We start from the raw sequence: 19,216 nt of genomic DNA on the forward strand, positions 1-19,216 counted from the left end.
GTATATCCAAATGTGAATTGAAAATCCTCTCATACCAGAATAGTAGGAATGAGGACTAGGTTTAGTAGGTTTAGTTTCAAAAAACATAATTTTTGGAAGTGAAAAAAATTAAACACAAATTACTGAGCTGGTATAAATTAATTGTTTCCCCAAAGCCTAAATAGTTATTAAACCATCACAGCCTTTATTTTTTAATATAATGGAGTCTGTTAGAGTAATATTTGAGAATTTATAACCATAAGTTTATAAATAGCACCTATTTAAAAATTTATTATATGAACACATGCAAAAAAAAGGTACTTATTTTATAGTCATAACTTTTTTTTCCGGGATTTCATTCAAAAGCAGGTCCTCAAACAGTATTTCACAACGATCAGCAACTGTGTTCAATATATCTCTCTTCACTGCCTGGGTAGGTGGGGGATAGGGCAAGCAAAAACACAACAACAACAAAAAAAAAACTTTAGAGTTTCATTATTTAATTATAAAAAAACCCTAAAAATTTTGTTTCCCAGTATAATCATGTTCACTAAATAACTGATACATCCATATCATTCCATTTGCTATTTCCTTTTGTTTACCATGCTTATTAATACAATTATAGTTTAAAGACAAATTTGCCTGGATCTTATTTAAATATTAAGTTTAAAGCAAATGAATGAATGAAATTTTACATCTAAAAAAGTCTTGCTAGCATTCCAAGTTAGGACACATATAACTATGACATAAATGCCAGTCACCATTTTTTAAAATTCTGAATTATACAACGATACCTATCAATACTTTTTCTATTTAAAAAATTCAATTTCCCTCAAAAGAAATTATTTCAAATGCACTAATATTTCACAACTGTGCAGTACTTACTAAGACTGCATAATCATAACTTTAAGAGTCAAAAAAAGATATATTCTATGTGTAAAAAATCTGGAGCTAATTACATATATATTTGGACTGTACAACAGAGTGGCTCTTCATCAATTAAGATCATAATAATAATTATAAAATCTGAGGTCAAAGGAAAAAAACTTGAGGATTTTTGTAAAGTTATATGTCCATTTTCCATATACCAGTTATTCCTTTCTGTACCTGCACGGCGTCTTTAACCTTGGGCTTGTTGCTGTGAATATAAGCTCTGCATTTCACAGAACCCTTAAGGTTTACAGAACCACTGCAGATCTGAACTGTGGCTGTAGATCTGTGGTCTGAATTCAGAAGCTGAAAGACAAATGTTTAAGTCCTAAAAATTAACAATATTTAACTATACAAAGTACTCAAACATACATTAGCAATCATATGAAGAAAGAAGGAATTTTTGACTGTTTGAAAATAGTCTCTGTAAGTTATTAAAGGGTTTTAAGTTACATACTATTTTCTAAGCATTCTGAATATAGATTAAAAATTAGGGCCAAGTATATCTAAATGTATTCTCATTAACATAAACATCTAAAATACCAATATTCATTCAAAATTTCACCAAAAATATACTATTGCACATTACTTAGCTAAAAGATAAAAAGATGTTTTATAAAGACATGTTATCAGTAGAAATAAAGCATGAGATATAAGAAATGCACAAAAGAACATGAAGTAGAATCCGATAAATATTAAAAAATTACAAACAGTACACAGACTCACATTTACTTAAACTTTCAACTCATAACTTTCATATGCCAAAAGTAATGCTATGCTTTATTTAGGCAAAACCAAAACATCAACTATGACTATCAGCTGAAAATGATATCAATGGTTTCCAATGGATAAAATGGTTACCATTTTCAACTCAAAGTCCCATCTTCTTTAGTCTAAGGAGTATTATTAGTTCCCGCTTGGTTTTCAGGTGTTTCACAAACTTATTATTTTTTTTTGGTACTGGTGCTTGAATTCAGGGGCACTTTACCAGTGAGCTCATACCCAGTCCTTTTTAATTTTTACATAGGGTCTCACTAAGTTGCTGAGGGTCTTGTTAAGTTGCTGAGGCTGGCCTGGAACTTGTGATCCTCCTGCCTCAGTCTCCCAAGTGGCTGGGATTACAGGCATGTGCCACCAAGCCTGGTGCTCCACAAACATTTTTAAGTTCATCATCTTAATAAGTGTCAAAACAAAGCCCATGGAAATACTGAAAAGTACTACTAAATACGTATCTTCAAAATGGGAATAAAAAATTGTGATTAAAAACCAGGTGTGATGGTGCACGCCGGTAATCCCAGTAGTTCAGGAGGCTAAGGCAGGAGGATTGCAAGTTGGAAGTCAGCCTCAGCAATTTAGTGAGGCCCTCAGCAACTTAGCGAGACCCTGTCTCAAAATGTAAATAAAAAATGGGCTGGGGATGTGGCTCAGTGGTTGAACATTCCTGGGTTCAGTCTCTAGTACCATAAGAAAAAAAAAAATGGACATGAAAAATGTAATTGATGTTTTAAGTAATTTGGAATAAAACAGTTAATAGTAGGAGTCCATTCTGAATGAACAAAATCCAAATCATACAACTTGTGAAAAATGCTATATGCCTATAAACCTCTGTAATTAAGAAGAAATTAGGAAAAATGATGAACAAAAAGAATTTGAATATATAGCTACTGACAGAGCCTGAGTAGTCAATGTCTAATACGGTTCAAAGTCTAGTGTTTCAAAAAAATTCCAAACTTAATCATAGTCAAGGTCTTGTTAGTAAAACTCTTATCATAGACCAAACAGCTCTAAAAGTCCCAGGTCCATTCAAAAAATACTTCTCAAAGAACAAAGCAGCAAGGTGACATTGCTGATACTCTATTTAGAATAAGCTTCCTATGTAGAGTTTATCAATACATCAGTAGGATGATAGTGGAGAAGAGTAATGGGCTTACTTCATCCACTCTGAAAATCGTTATTATAGATGAAACTACTCTATTTTGAAAAATAATGCCTTATCTTACATATTTAATATATAATTTGATACATATCTCATCACATATCAAACATTTATAATACATATGTGTATTAGTTAGGGCATTGTTTTCCAAAACAGACTAGAATATAAAAGTTTACACATGCAAGCACATCAAAGAAAAGGGTTCTAAAGGATATAAGAACTGACTCATTCCTTTGGTAAAAATGTTGCTGGGTTCTACAAATATGAACTCCTCTTGGTCTCTGAACTTAGGAACAAGCTGGTTTACAAACAGCCTTTGGGAATCTATCTCATTCACATGTGAAGTGATACTGATACAGGATTTTGGAAAAAAGAACAATACTTCTAGCTACGGTCACCATATGAAACCCAATAGACGTAGAGGCATTTTAGGCTAGATCTTAAGGTATAGATAGGATTTTGACTGGGCAAATAAGAAAAAGATGGCTGCCAAGACACATGATTCAGGAAATGCAAAGAATTTTAAAGGGAGAATAAACAATAGTAAGATTTGGAAAATAAGGATGAAAGGTATGCTGAGACTATGAAGAGTCCTGAATTTGACTTTTCTTATTAGTCAATACAGAGCAATTAAGGAATCTGAGTAAAGAGAGTAGTAAAATCAGTGTCTGATTCTTCTACAAATACTTTCTGAAAAAAATTAATGTAAGTGAATGAAGGCAAAGTGTGATTCAGAAGGGATAATATGAAGTTATATACAGGGTGAAGTAGTAATATGGGAGGCATTCTGCAAATAACAACATAAAGGTTTGCAAAGAGATCACTTTGACTGTATACAAGGAAGACTGTATACATGGAAAGAGACCGGTTAAGAGTTACTTGCTCTAATCAGGTAAAGTAATACTGTTGTAAGGCTAACTACAGTGGAACTATAAGGAAACTAAGATAAGCCTCACAGTATAAGGAAAAAATGAATGAGATTTGAGTAGAATAAAAGTGATAGCAAGTACTTACTGACTATTATACATTGGTCACTTCAAAAATTCCAGTTGAGAGACCAATTGAATGACAAAAATAATATTACATTAAATAATAACATACATCATTACAACAAATTATCTTCTACGATATTATCTTCCACTATTTCCTCTGTATTCTTATACTCTATATATCTCCCAACTGCAATTTTATCACTAACACAATTTACACTTCTAGGAATGATTAGTACTTTTAACATTTTTTCTTCAAGATATCCAACTTTAAATTTCCAAATTTTAGAATTTGAAACAATCATATAAAAATATGAAACTTGCTAATTAATACTTTGTGATTTTATCACATCAGAAGAAGTAAAAAACTACTTCAATTAAGTATACAACAACTCCTGGCACATCTGTGCATACATTTTTTGCTCTGTATAAAGTTGCTAAAAGTTGAAACTTTATTTATGAAAACTAAACTCCAAATGTTTAGATATATTTGTGTACATATATGTATGTGTATATGAATGTAAATATTTTAAAAACTGTTATCTACTTGATGCTAAAATTTTAATAGCCTTGAGGCAAAAGATTCAAATAAGTTTTATTAAAATAATGTTTCCTGGGAATAACCTTCCCAACTGGATATTTTATACAGTTTCTTGCAGCTCTAAAATTATTTTATTCTCTAATTACAAAAATAAACAATTTCATTAGGGTAATCCTAAAAAATAATATATTTTAAATAAGTGGTATAAGTATTTAAAATACTTACCAACTGTGTTAGCACTTGCACATTAAAAGAATGACTAGTTGCTTGAGTATTTCCTCTCAAAGATTTTTTCTAAAACAAAAAATAAAACCCACAAAAATTAAAAAGCTATACTGTTGAGATTGTAAATAGAACATAAGATAATTAGGAACTATTCTACATGTACTAAGTAACTAAAAGAAAAAAACAACTCTTACTACTTAAACTTAGCTTTTTTATAAAGATAAGCTGCTTCATGTATTCTATATCAATTAATATGTACTCTTAAAACCATTTCCTACTTTGATTCCTCTAAAGCAAGAATTGGCAAACAATTGCCTATGGGCCAAATCCACACTGCTACCTGTCTCTATGAATAAAGTATTTCTGAAACACAACAATTATTATCCATTTACATCATCATCTGTGGCTACCTCCACACTACAACAGCAGAGGTGAATAGTTGTAACCAGACAACAGGTCTTGCAAGGTCTAAAATATTTACCATGTGGCTATTTACACAAAGTTTGCTGATTCCTGGTCTAGAGGGAGAGATCACTCATTCCTCTTCCTACAGGTCAAACCTATGTTAGGACCGTCTGCAGATCCTCCCATAAAATGGCCACACCTAGTTTTTAAACTGCTATCATTATAGAACATGAGACCTTTACTTTTAAGTAAGCAGTTTACAACTTAAGATATTAGGTGAGATTTAGATGACACTTCCTACTGTAGGGTTCAGGATCTCAATTACATCAGAAATAATCTCCTCCCATCATTTCCTAGAAAAATGTCTGCCCTCTACTTTAAAAGATCTTAGAAATGAGTAGATAAAACCTGTTTTCATGAAGGCAAGGACTAAAGATAAACCATCTTTTATTTTTTATTTCATAAATAAAAATGATTTTAACTTACTTGTCCTTCTAATAGATCACAATCTTCATCTTTAACTTGTCCATTAATCGAATAAACACCATTTTCTATTTGCTTGGCCCAGCGTATAAGTCCATTCTTAAAAGGAAAGCAACATGAACAAGGAAATCTTTCAGATATAACATCATCTCTAACTCTCTAGACTCCACTTTTTTCCACTGAACACAATAAAAAAGAAAAGCCCTAAGTATCAGTAACACAGTATTTAATTCCAGTCTCATAAAAAAAAAAAAAAAAAAATTAGAAAAAAAGACATCTTGGTTTGGGGTTGTGGCTCAGCGGTAGAGCACTTGCCTGGCATGTGTGAGGCCCTGGGTTCAATCCTCAGCACACATATAAATAAATAAGCAAAATAAAACATTCACTGACAACTAAAAAATATTTTTTAAAAAAAGACATCTTAACTTTTTGGCACTTTATCCATATTTATTTGCCTGATCTTTATCTTAAACTAACATTTACATCAAACTCTGAATTCTTTCAAACTACATGAAAACAGTACAATTAAAATCAATACTGCCCATTATCTTTTTTTAAACAGGAGAAAAAAGAACGTTAAACAAATAATCTAATGCAGTATTAAAAAGGGAAATATAAGCAAGCACCATCTGCCTTCTTAAATATGAAAAAAAAAATGGAAAAAAATGAGACAGACAAAAAAGAATGACACAGAAATACAAAAGAAGGGCTGGAAAAGTGAAGAGAAACTGACAAGAACCAAGAGAAAGGTGTAAGACCAAACAGTATAGCCACTTACATAATTATTTTTCATACATGTTAATTAATAAATATTTATTACATACCTATTACACTAAAGATACTAGTATAACTTTGATCCTTCTAAAAAAATTCTAATCTGGAATAAGTTACTCAAATAACACAATCATTATTATAAATGTTTTGACAAAATTTTAAGTGTTTTGACAATTATAAAATGAATGACACAAGCAGAATAACAGCAGATTTTCCATTCAGCAAACACTAAACGAAATTGATTTTACCCTGATACCTTTGTATTTTTTTCCAGAGTATAGTTGACAGAAGTAGAAGAAAGTGGAATGTGAATATCAATGTGAATAGTACACTCTAGAGAAAGCCATGAAGTAGACAGTCCACTTTGATACTTCCAATCGGCTGGTCTTGCTGAACTCTAGCAGGGAAGAAGGTGAAAAAATAAAGTATGATGTGGTTTAGGTAAAAAAACCATGTAAAGACCAGTAACTGCACAATCTAATAACTCAAACACACCAATACACAATATATGTGGCCAAATTCCTTGAGCAAAGGACATTAGTACAAACTAAAAAACAAAGCATGCACTAAGTTCAGTACTCTTAAATACATTCTAGGAAACCTTGGCAACCCCCGACAGCCCCTGGTAGAAAGAATATTGTAAAGTTTCATAGTTAAAATTCTGAAAAGTCCTCTGCACCTGCCTTTCACCTATAGCTTCAGTAGTGTCAGTTCTGAAGATTCTGATGTGCAACTGAGCAACTACTAAGTACCAGGCATTCTCCTTTCTGTCCCATTCTTACTAACCATACTGCTTCAGACTTTTTCTCATTTACTTTTAGACACCTTGACAAAATGCTGATCTGGAATCAGCAGAATATTGGTAGCTTGTTTGCTAGACACTATCGCTACCAACAGTCCTCATCACTTTTACTATCAGCTTCTCAAATATAAAACTAAACACATAAGCAAGGTAGAAGGAACTTAACAAAAATATTTTCACAATTATCCAGGCATACTGGCACACGCCTGTAATCCCAGTAATCCAGGAGGCTGAGGCAGGTGGGTCACAAGTTCAAGGTCAGTTTCAGCAACTTAATGGAATCCTATCTCAAATAAAATAAAAGTGGGTCTGGTGTAGCTCAATGGTGGAACACTCCTGGGTTCAATCCCCAGTACTGGAAAAAAAATTAACAATGAAAAAAAGTACGAATTTTTCTTGCCTATAATAAAATTAATCTTAGTTCAGAATAAAAACTACAGGTGGCTGTAGATAGTAATAGAAAGTAAAGCCATCAAAATTATTTAAACTAAATAAAAGGTGAATTTTAATGTAAAAATAGAGAAAAATCTATAAAGGGTAATTTTGTCTTACCTTTGGGTCGTGGACATCATAAGTTCGACAAGATATTCTTTACTAATTAAGGACAGAAATGACCAAAATAAGAAGCAATTCTTGATAATCAAGAGAATATATATCATCAAAAAATAAAAATAATCATGTATCCAAGAGTTCTTACAAATCATAACACTTTATACACTTACATATATATAAATGTATAGGTATGTACATGTATATATAAATTTATTTGTATATGCACATAAATATAAATTGCTTGGTCTATAATACTTGTGGTAATTGAAAACTATTTCCTTACAGTTATAAACACTGCTAATCACAATAAATAGAATGGAAGTACTTGTGAAATTTTCCACAAATATATCTTCCACAACAAAAAGGAGTGCTGTTTTGGATGAGATCAAGTCTGAGAATATTTGTTTGGTCAAAAGGCCTGCACAGGAAACTTTCCAGTTAAAAATCATCTTCTGCAGGAATGGTCACTTTTAAAATTTTGTTTTCTGAAGGTCTCAATATATTGGGCTCTTGGATTGTATTATTTCTTTAGTGAGGTTGCTTCTTACTTGGGGGTTGTCCCTCTGTCCTGGAAAGTCACAGTTACTATCTTTTCATCTTGGCCAAAAGCATAAGGATTTCTTGGATATCTACACTGTTCAGTTAAGGGTACCTGTGCTTTAAATTTCACATTTTATCTTTAGGAAATGAAGGTGAAAATTTTAACATAATTTTAAAAAAATTACTTTGCCTAAGCTGTCAGTTGGCATTTTCCTCTCTCTAGAATCTATTGTGCTTCATGGAATCAGCCTAGGTGTCCATCAATGAATAAATGGATAATGGAGTTTTATTCAGTCATAAAGAAGAATGAAATTATGTTATTGCAGGAAAATGGATGGAACTTGAGAACATCATATAAAGCAAAATAAGACAAATTAATAGTCAAGGGTTGTACGTTTTCTCTCATATGTGAAAGCTAGAGAGGAAAAGAAAGGTGGGTGGCAGTAGGGAAAAATGAAAAGATTTTCACATGAAAATCAAAGGGAGATGAGACAAGAAGAAGAAAGGGACCTGGGGACAGGGAGGGGAAAGGGGAAAAACCAGGAAATAATACTGGCCAAACTATAAGGTTACATTGTGTTCATATATGAACATGTAACAACAAATCCCACCATTATATACAATTGTAATGCGCCAATTAAAAAAATTATGGATTAAAAAAAAATCTATTGTGATCGGATGTACAAAGGTATACAGCCAGTAAAAAATTCAGAATCCTGAGTTCTTGCTACCTCTAACTCTTTATAACCCTGGGACACGATTAACAGTGATTATTACCATTGCTGTTATTTTTGACAACTCTAATTATGTGATATTTACCAAAAAACTTACAAACTATGTCTATTTTTTAAAATGATGAATAAACAAATGTTAAAAAAAAACTGCAAACATATTATTTTGGTACCATACACTATTTAAATATAAACACTTAAATAAAAGATACTTTTTAGTAGATGAGCAAATGTGAAGTATCACTCGTTCTGAGACTTCATCCTCTTTGAAATTCCACAGTCTTTTTCTATTCATAGATTTTTCCATAGCAAATATTAGCTGAAAGACAGAAAAATACACATTAATTGAATGAAAAATGAAAAAAAGTCAAAGTAGAAATAGATAATTACAAGTCCCTAAAGTGCCTATTTATCTTTAAAATCCCATGAGTCTATCAATTTTCTGTCCTTTAAAATATAGAACATTTACCATTTTGGATTTCATTTTTAAGGATTTACATAAAAATTGGGTAAATAGAAAGATATAATTCTGTGTCATTAATTATTAACTGGACATGAAAAATTGATTTTGGGCAAACCAGCATTTACATAAAATATAGAACAGAGATTTTATTTTAATTAGAATGAGAAATAACATGATTTTAACTACAAAAATGCAGCATGTTACCAATTGGGCATTTCTTATTTCAAAGTCACAAGATTTATAGCAATGTATAAGGACACAAAAAATAGAGCAATAACAGATTAAAAGTGAAAAAAATCAGAATAATGACATAAATCTGTATCAGAAATCATTACAAAATGCATGTGTGAAACAAGGGTAAGGCTGTCATAAATGTAGTCTAACATGCAGAGAGAAATCTGATTTGTTATCTAATTAAGATAGTCCATAAACTGAAAACAAAAAACTGATCAAAAGAGGTACAACTTTCTTGGTGATGACATCAAAGAAATTTCACGCAGAAATAAAATATTTTATAATATGATGTCCAACATTTTTAACAATAAACCCTGCAGAAGAGATTAACAAGTTTTATAAGGTTATTCCTTACAATGTCTTTCAGTATAGACCAATAGAAACAAAGTTAGATAATTGAAACTTGACAATTTCTAAGATACAGCATTTCTAAAATACATTCTTAAGAACAAGATACCAAAGCAAAAGGAAGGAGGACCTGACGGGCTTTCTAACACTGAATATATATATACATCACTCAATTCAGCACCAACCACAAAAGCACGCACAAGCAATGCTCATAACGTTAAATACATGTAATATATAAATATTTAAACTGTATCTCAAATGGCCGAAGATCATGAGCTATAGTGAAACAGGTAAATTTACTTAAAAGGGAAATGATAGTAGAAGTATGAACAATTTGCCAAAGAAGGGAAGACCTCTATTGTCTTTGCTTATTCTCAGGCATGAATACCAAAGACTGGGGAGTGGGACATGTGATAGGAGAGGCCACAAAACTGGAATGATCTGTAGCACCTTGGGTTCTAAGCTGCACATTTTTTTAAATAAAAAATTTAAAATCAGCATAATACAGTGATGTAGCCACATCGATGTTCATAGCAGCTCAATTCACAATAGCTAGATTGTGGAACCAACTGAGATGCCCTTCAATAGATAAATGAATAAAGAAACTGTGGTATATACACATAATGGAATATTACTCAGCCATAAAGAAGAATAAAATTATGGCATTTGCTAGTAAATGGATGAAGCTGGAAAATATCAAGTTAAGTGAAATAGGCCAAGCCCAAAAAACCAAAGGCCAAATGTTTTCTCTGGTTAAGTGGATGACGATATATAATGGGGGGGTGTCGGGGGGAAGAGAAGAATGAAGGAACTTTGGATGGTGTAGAGGAAAATGGGGTGGGACAGGGTGGGGGACAGAAAGATAGTCCAATGAAACAGTACTACCCTATGTAGACAAATGATTACATGAAGGTATGAATCTACATTGTGTACAACCATAGAAATGAAAAGTTATACCCATTTGTATACAATGAATCAAAATGCAGTCTGTAAAATAATAAAAAAAAATTTCTTTGGGGAATCTGTGGGATTTTATACTTCTGAAGAGTATAAGGTTCTATTTTCTCTCTTGAGGCGTGAAAGTTTACTTGGGTCTTAAGTACTAATAGAGATGAAAATTGCCTGCACCGAGTTTGATTTAAGTTTAGGTTTAAGAGAAAACAGTCTGGGACAAGGTTACCCAATTCTGATAGAAGAATAAAACAAAATACACACGGAATCTAGGATATATGCTCTGTATATTCGCTATTTACGTTTTATTCTCAGGATCTTAAGAAAACTGAACAGAATAATTTCACATTATAGCAATCCAGCAGAAACTACTATTGCACAAGAAAAATTCTTAAGTCATTATGACTTGTTTCATATCTGTAAAGTAAAAATCTTTTAGAACATGTAGCTTTGGTTGAAAATAATATTTACATTCCTTACATTCAAGATATCCAAGTAACTGGGTAGAAAAGGCTATTTCCACATAATCCTAGCATAATGAATTATGCAAAACTAATCTAAATATACCTAGGGTAACTGCATACACAAAAAATTAATTAAAAAATATATAACTGACTCATTAAGAATTTCTGATATTTCACACTTACTCTGCGCAGGGCATTCTGAAAATCATTTGCCAGTTCCAAAGTTGTAATAATAAATACTCCAAGAACTAAAAGTCCTCCTGGTAGCATTCTGGATACCTAAAAACAAAAATAGTTTATTAGTTCCCATAAGCATATTCATACTTTTCTAAGAAAACAAATATTAAATTACCAAGTATTTACCAAGTACCAACTATATACATAACATCGAAGTAGGGACAATTGAAAAATCAGTCAAAATAAGGAGAAACATGGTAACAAAGATGAATGGGATATCATTATGTTCACAGTCTTTCTAGAGTGTCCTCGGCTTTTCACATTAAGGTTACTTTATAAATAAAATCACTTCATAACAACATCCTTCAGCTACATCAATATATATACTCCTTTCTCAAAAGATTGAAAGACTAATATAACTTCTGAAATCTTTTCAATGGTTTCCCACAATCAACAAAATAAAATAAACATCTTTGTATTAGACTCGTACTTCAGTCTTTCTAGAATCTAGTCAATCTGATGTTCTGAACCTCATTTGACACCACTTTCCCAGAAATATTTAAGTATCAGTCAAAAACTGCTCACAGTTTTACTACATATCCCTAGGCTTCATAACTGTGCCCTTCCTAGGGTATTCCCTCATCCTGAATTGACTTTCTCTTATATTTGCACACGTCTGAATTCTATTCTATTTCTTCCTCTCATATTGCCAACACTGTCCTCCTAGATACCCATGCTAACATTCTCAGTCATCTTTAGCTTTTATCACCCCATATCTCTTCACTTCCAATCTACTTTATCTTGGTTCTAGCACTTTCTCTGAAATCATATGGCCAAGAAGTACAATCTACTGTGTCTATCTATTCAGGCATTCATTTATCCAGTATTTCAGAGCTCCCATTAAAAACTATGGAAACACTATGCTAGACACTCAGGATATAGCAATTAATAAACAGATGCCTCTGCTGCCCTGTTCCCCTAGTTAGGGGACATGTCACTTTTTGGACTACACTCCAACTATACATTTTCTATTATTTCCAGTCTCTCTATTCTGCACACACACTGTTCCAAGATATAAAAGTTATCTTCTAAATTACTGGCAAATCAGTCACACTATCCCTTTCTCAAAATAAGAAGCTTTGAAAGTCGACCACATCTCCCAATACGTTCCTTGGGACACCATTCAAAATTTATCAATCAACTGGCCCCTTCCAGTCTTATGTGTAATTATATTCTTCTACATTCTCCAAGTTTCAACTCTATACCTAATTGCTTGCTATTCTCCCAACATACTTTTTCCCTCTATGCCTCTGGTTCATTTATCAATATTGTTCTAGCTGTATTCAATGTGCTCTGACTTCTGTTGGCAAAGTCTTACTCAGCCTTCAAGTCCAGAGCCTTCTATAAAGCTGTTTTGAATCCCATTGGCAGTTATTTAAGAAGTATTCTGAAATCCTAGTCTAACAACGAGAACAAAGTGTTTTTTCTTGTTAGTCAAATAAATACAAACTTAACTATATAAAGAGATAAATACCATTACCTGGTTGGCATGTTCTGTGGCCCATTCTTCATCCAAATTATCCAACTTAGCTTTGGGATGTTTGAGGTTCTCATCTTGCTCTTCTTTGGGTGGTGTTCTAGTGGCAAGAATCACATAATCCTTTTGTGAAGAACACTTCAAAAACAAATTATAAAAGTGTATTAGAGCTTTACAAAGCTTTATCGGATTAAGAAATCAGAAACCTCAGCTCTTAGGACATATAAAAACTGAATATATTTGTACCAAGTTACCCTTTTTATAATGGAATATTTGTACCAAGTTAATATCCATATTATAATGAAATCTGTGCTTGTTAAAATTAATTTTCATTATCAAATGATAAACTTAGGGAACATTGATCAGCTCAGTTAAATTACAGTGAAAGTTTCCTAAAAAGACTGAAAATAAGGCTGATGATGCAAGTTAGCCTAACAGGGGTTCACTTTATGCTTTGAGTACAAACTCTGCTACTTGCCCACAAGTAGATTTAAAACTGACATGGTTTTGTTTTGTTTTCTCTATTCTTCTTCTTCTCCTTTTCCTCCTCCCGAACAGCAGGACAAAGAAGACTAACATTTTTCCTGTCCCAGGCTAAGCTATTGTGTCCTTCACTACCCAAAAAAGTAATCCTGCCCACAAGAATAAAGAAACTCCAAACCTGAGAACTGGAACAATAGCTCCCAAGGACCCCTGATGTAACTAATCAGTTTTATCTAGTGATAATGTTTGGAGCCCACTCCTTGCTGAGGACTGAACCCAGTACCCCATGTATGCCAGGCACATGCTCTACAACTGAGCCACAACCCCAGCCCCTTCTTTTAAAAGCCCTGCGTTTTCCCTGGGAGGAAGAATAATAGCTTCTGGGACAACAGTCCTCTGTGTTTCTCCTTTGCTTTTTCTCAAAACCTTGTTCCCATTATTGGATCAGCAACAGGGACAAAGACTGAGCTTTTGGTATCATTAGAATGATGTTATCTTCATATAGGACCTGAAACTCCTTAATGATAATTAGCATCATCTCAGGATAGAAAATGAAGGAAGATTAATTATTTCTAGAGAATTTACTTTCAGAAAGTTATGTTCAAATGTACACAGGAAAAAAATACAGGTACTGATTAAAAGAAGCTCCTCTTTTTTCATAAAATGTTTAATAAAGAAAAAGAAACTGGCACTAAGAGTTGGAAACAAGCAAGTTTGAGGGAAAGAAAAGCGATGAGCTCTGGAATAAAAAGAAAAAGCTGTAGAAAACTGGAAGGAATAAAAAGACAGCATGAAGACAGATTGGAAGAAAGGCCTTAAATTGTCAAGAACTTATTTGCTAAGCTCTCAAAGTAGCATGTATCCAGCAGGGTAAGTTTGGAAGACCATCTTTATTCCTGACCTTTTATCTCTATTGATCACATCTTTCTCTGACACTCTTCCCTTTTTTTAAATAAAGGGAAGGAAAAAACTTGAATAAAAAATTTCTAACAAAAAGACCCCCATATTAGATGTTAAGTTACCTGAATCAAAAAGAAGTTCACACTAAAGAAAGAAATTAAAGAAAACCTTAGAAGATGGAAAGATCTCCCATGTTCTTGAATAGGCAGAATTAATATTGTCAATATGGCCATACTACCAAAAGTGCTATACAAATTCAATGCAATTCCAATTAAAATCCCAATGATGTAACTCATAGAAATAGAGCGAGCAATCATGAAATTCATCTGGAAGAATAAGAAGCCCAGAATAGCTAAAGAAATCCTTAGCAGGAAGAGTGAAGTAGGGGGTATCGCAATACCAGAACTTCAACTATACTACAAAGCAATAGTAACAAAAACAGCATGGTATTGGTACCAAAATAGACAGGTAGATCAATGGTACAGAATAGAGGACATGGACACAAACCCAAATAAATACAATTTTCTCATACTAGACAAAAGTGCCAAAAATATGCAATGGAGAAAAGATAGCCTCTTCAACAAATGGTGCTGGGAAAGCTGGAAATCCATATGCAGCAGAATGAAACTAAACCCCTATCTCTCACCCTGCATAAAACTCAACTCACAATGGATCAAGGACCTTGGAATCAGACAAGAGACCCTACATCTTATAGAAGAAAAAGTAGGTCCTAATCTTCAACATGTCGGCTTAGAATCAGACTTCCTCAACAGGACTCCCATAGCACAAGAAATACAAGCAAGAATCAATAACTGGAATAGATTCAAACTAAAAAGCTTTCTCTCAGCAAAGGAAACTATCAGCAATGTGCAGAGAGAGCCTACAGAGTGGGAGAAAATCTTTGCCACTCATACTTCAGATAGAGCACTAATTTCCAGAATCTATAAAGAACTCAAAAAACTGTACACCAAGAATACAAATAATCTAATCAACAAATGGGCTAAGGAAATGAACAGACACTTCCCAGAAGAAGATCTACAAGCAATCAACAGATATATGAAAAAATGTTCAACATCTCTAGTAATAAGAGAAATGCAAATCAAAACTACCCTAAGATTCCATCTCACCCCAATTAGAATGGCGATTATCAAGAATACAAGCAACAATAGGTGTTGGCGAGGATGTGGGGAAAAAGGCACACACATACATTGCCGGTGGGGTTGCAAATTAGTGCAGCCACTCTGGAAAGCAGTATGGAGATTCCTCAGAAAGCTTGGAATGGAAACACCATTTGACCCAGCTATCCTACTCCTTGGCCTTTACCCAAAGACTTAAAATCAGCATACTACAGAGATACTGCCACATCAATGTTCACAGCTGCTCAATTCACAATAGCCAGATTGTGGAACCAACCTAGATGTCCTTCAATTGATGAAGGGATAAAGAAACTGTGATACATACATATATATATATATATATATATATATATATATATATATAATGGAATATTACTCAGCCATAAAGAAGAATAAAATTATGGCATTTGCAGGCAAATGGATGAAATTGGAGAATATCATGCTAAGTGAGATAAGCCAATCTCAAAAAACCAAAGGACAAATGATCTCGCTGATAAGCAAGATGATGATACATAATGGGGGGTGGGAGGGCGGGGCAAGAATGGAGGAAGGAGGGACTCAATAGAAGGAAAAGAGGGGTGGGAGGGGTGGGGGGAAGGAAAAAATAACAGAATGAATCAAACACCATTACCCTAGGTAAATGTATGATTACACAAATGGTATGCCTCTACTTCATGTACAACCAGAGAAACACATGTATCCCATTTGTTTACAATAAAAATATAAAAATATATATATATATACAAAAAAAAAAGTTCAGGTCACTGCCAAGAAGGCAGTATGGCTGGCTAAGGAGGGGTCTTCAACGGTGGCACTACCTGGTTGAACAGTGCAGATATGCCCTCTGTCTTACAAGAAATCTCATTTTTGGAAACTCTGAAAATGAACATTTCTCTGAGGGCTAAACTGACATTAACCACACTCATGAATAATGATGTAGAAAACCTGAATATCATGAAGAACTAAGTCCTCTGGGCAGTGTATTCCTTTTTCTTTTTTTTTTAATATGGGGTATTTTGGATGGGAATTAAACCTAGGGCCTTGCACATGCTGGACAAGAGCTCTGTCATGAGTTGCCCCTCCAGCCCAGCACATTCTTTAACAGTAGGTAACCTGAGCCATCAAATTTTAAGAGAAAATACCTTAGGGATGTTAACAGAATCATAACAAGGAGTTAATTATGCAATTTGAAGGTTCCAAAGCATCAGACCAAGAGAGGCAGAAAGAAAAATTGTCACATTAAGACCATTATTTAGTACTAGTCTTAAATATCAAGTGGTTGCTTATGTTTTGTAAAATAACTGTCCAAATGTCTGTTCTATTCAATGCTGATTGTTAAGGCTTAACCATAACGGAGATGGTCTAATTTCCAAATTTCCCCCAAAAGCTTTCTCTCCAAGATTTTTTTTTTAAATTCAGTAAGATGGAAATAACAGCATGTAACAAAAATATGATCACTGCTTGCTCTAAATCTGAGATAAGACGAACCAGAAGGTAAATAAAACTGTCAAAAGCATTTCTGGTAAAGACCTGGACAACCAGGAATTAATAAAGATTAGAAGCGGGTACAAAATGCTTTGGAAAGACAATCAAATGTGAATGAACTGGTCAGGAAAAATTCAAATTTTGGAGTTTCTACATTACATTACTTTCAGTATCAGCAAAAGGGAATGTGTGTGACTTGAAAAAACCTAGGCTAGATCTGTCCTACTTTGTTTCCTCAAAGAGTCACTTCAGATTTACTTCAATCCCCTAATCTTAAACTTATTATTATGTAACAGCATTAATTTATATAAACAAATTATTTATTATATCAATAAATGTACATACCTGTCCTATCAAAAGACCAGAGACAAAAGCTTTTCCTTGGAGACTGATATTTGAAAGATACTGGCCAACAGTCTCTTCTACAATGTAGGTTCTTCCCATTATTGAGAACTAATTCAACTCCTAAATTACAAGGAAAAAAATGTATATAGCATTATTAGGTAAAAATAGAACTCTTGATGTTTTAGTAGGGGGTAGTATAGTTAAGAAAAAAATGGTACTATCCAAATACTACCTCATGTCTTCCAGTGATTGCTTATTAAACAAAGTACTCTTCCTAGCAAAGTTCAAATATAGCACCACAATTCTTTTCAACATGGTGCTATAGAAAATGACTACCAATAAATAAACCAAAGTTGACATGAGAGATCACACCTATTTCTCAAACTTGGAATAAGGGAGAGGACACTAAACTATCACTTGAAACACCTGATTTCTTACTTTAGATGGATTTCTTAATAGTTTTATTTCTGATGTGACTTGAAATAATCAACCTCCTGAACTCTGGCTTCCTAATCTAAAATGTAAAGCATTCAGATCTTGGATGATCTGAAAACCTCTCTAATTTCAGGATTCTGTCAGTCTAAGTAAAGACTATCTGCATTTCTCAAATGGCAGTACTTCTTATACAGCAACCTTATTTAAAGTGTTTTACATATAAAATATTGGGAGAGGAAAATCAACGTTATTCTAGGTAAAACCTGATTTTACGTTATCACAAAATATTCATGAGATGCTTTTGTTTGTGATTCTTAAATGTCTTCACAGCGAATTCAAAAGTAAAGATAAGAGAAAAATAATACATTTCATCGGAGAACTAAATCATGTACTCACAGAAGGCCCTTGACTGCGTTACTGCAGGGCAGGTGACACTAGGCATGCCTTATTGTCAATAAAGAAATTCATAATTTTTCCGAAAGAGTAACCAAACATGAAGCAAACTACAGACTGAGCTTAGAAACTGCAGAATTATCATCTGGAAACAAGTAGCTCTGTTAATGGTGGCAGGGTGACAAATGGTTTTTAAGAATGTAACTTTTGTTACAACTGTTCCCATTAAAAAAAAAAATCAACATAACGTTTTAATGTCACCTTAAAACACAGGCTACGTTTAAACTCTTCTTGGTTTCTTTTTAATCCTCTTCCAAGGGGGGGGGGGAATGAACTGGGCTCCTTGAATTCTCGTTGAATCACTTAAGTTCCTGTGAAATCACCAAATGCACCCGGGTACGAGGGAGTCACACAAGGTCAGATCGTCAGAACTGGACTTGAGCGGACACCGGAATGACAGTCCATATGTTTCCTGCACCAAGTCCCTTCTCGCTGCCCGAGTGTGCACGCACACACACGCACACACGCACCTAGACACGCACCTATTACCAGCTCATCTGGCTCACCTGTTCTCAGGATGTGTACGCGTGGCAGATAAATCTCTCGAACCGTCGGAGCACAAGAGAAGAGGGGACAGGAGGCACGAGTACCAGGCTCTGGAGGCGAGACTGCCCTCCGGTTCCAATTCCACAGCCAGTGAATTCATCAGAAAGCGACCCGCTTATCACACCTCACTTCCCACTCCAAACCCAGGGTCTCGAGTCAGGAGACGCAGACGGATGACGCACGAGGTCCCCCCGCTCCCTTCGCCGCCGCTCTGCAGCCACTGCGGCCGCGGTCGTCACCCCGCCCCCTTCCGGGCGCCATTGAGAGCGTGGCGGTAGCCCAGAGCCTGGCGTGCGGCCCTGCCGGGACCGATGCCCTCTAGTGGCTCAGTGTCTAGAAGCCGCCAAAGAGGACGACCCATGGCATCCCGTG

At 34.1% G+C, this 19,216-nt stretch overlaps 1 protein-coding gene across 2 annotated transcripts in view; it reads right to left on the reverse strand.

Moving 5' to 3' along the window:
- Positions 1 to 19,016, reverse strand: part of Odr4 (odr-4 GPCR localization factor homolog) — a 32,084-nt gene extending 13,068 nt beyond the window's left edge. Inside the window, exons 1-11 of one of the 2 annotated variants that reach the window (XM_047521442.1) lie at positions 18,805 to 19,016; positions 17,411 to 17,530; positions 13,065 to 13,199; positions 11,531 to 11,626; positions 9,100 to 9,206; positions 7,617 to 7,653; positions 6,519 to 6,659; positions 5,492 to 5,587; positions 4,601 to 4,669; positions 1,087 to 1,215; positions 318 to 408 (exon numbers count right to left, since the gene is read on the reverse strand). In XM_047521442.1, coding sequence (XP_047377398.1) covers positions 318 to 408; positions 1,087 to 1,215; positions 4,601 to 4,669; positions 5,492 to 5,587; positions 6,519 to 6,659; positions 7,617 to 7,653; positions 9,100 to 9,206; positions 11,531 to 11,626; positions 13,065 to 13,199; positions 17,411 to 17,509 — 1,000 coding nt within the window. In that variant the 5' untranslated portion in view covers positions 17,510 to 17,530; positions 18,805 to 19,016. Of the gene's footprint in view, positions 1 to 317; positions 409 to 1,086; positions 1,216 to 4,600; positions 4,670 to 5,491; positions 5,588 to 6,518; positions 6,660 to 7,616; positions 7,654 to 9,099; positions 9,207 to 11,530; positions 11,627 to 13,064; positions 13,200 to 17,410; positions 17,533 to 18,804 lie in introns of those variants that run through there. The other variant, XM_047521443.1, reaches the window with a different exon arrangement.
- Between the last annotated feature and the right edge of the window lie 200 nt (positions 19,017 to 19,216).

The sequence above is a fragment of the Sciurus carolinensis genome, chromosome 12, assembly GCF_902686445.1.
Source record: "Sciurus carolinensis chromosome 12, mSciCar1.2, whole genome shotgun sequence".
Classification (NCBI taxonomy): Eukaryota; Metazoa; Chordata; class Mammalia; order Rodentia; family Sciuridae; genus Sciurus; species Sciurus carolinensis.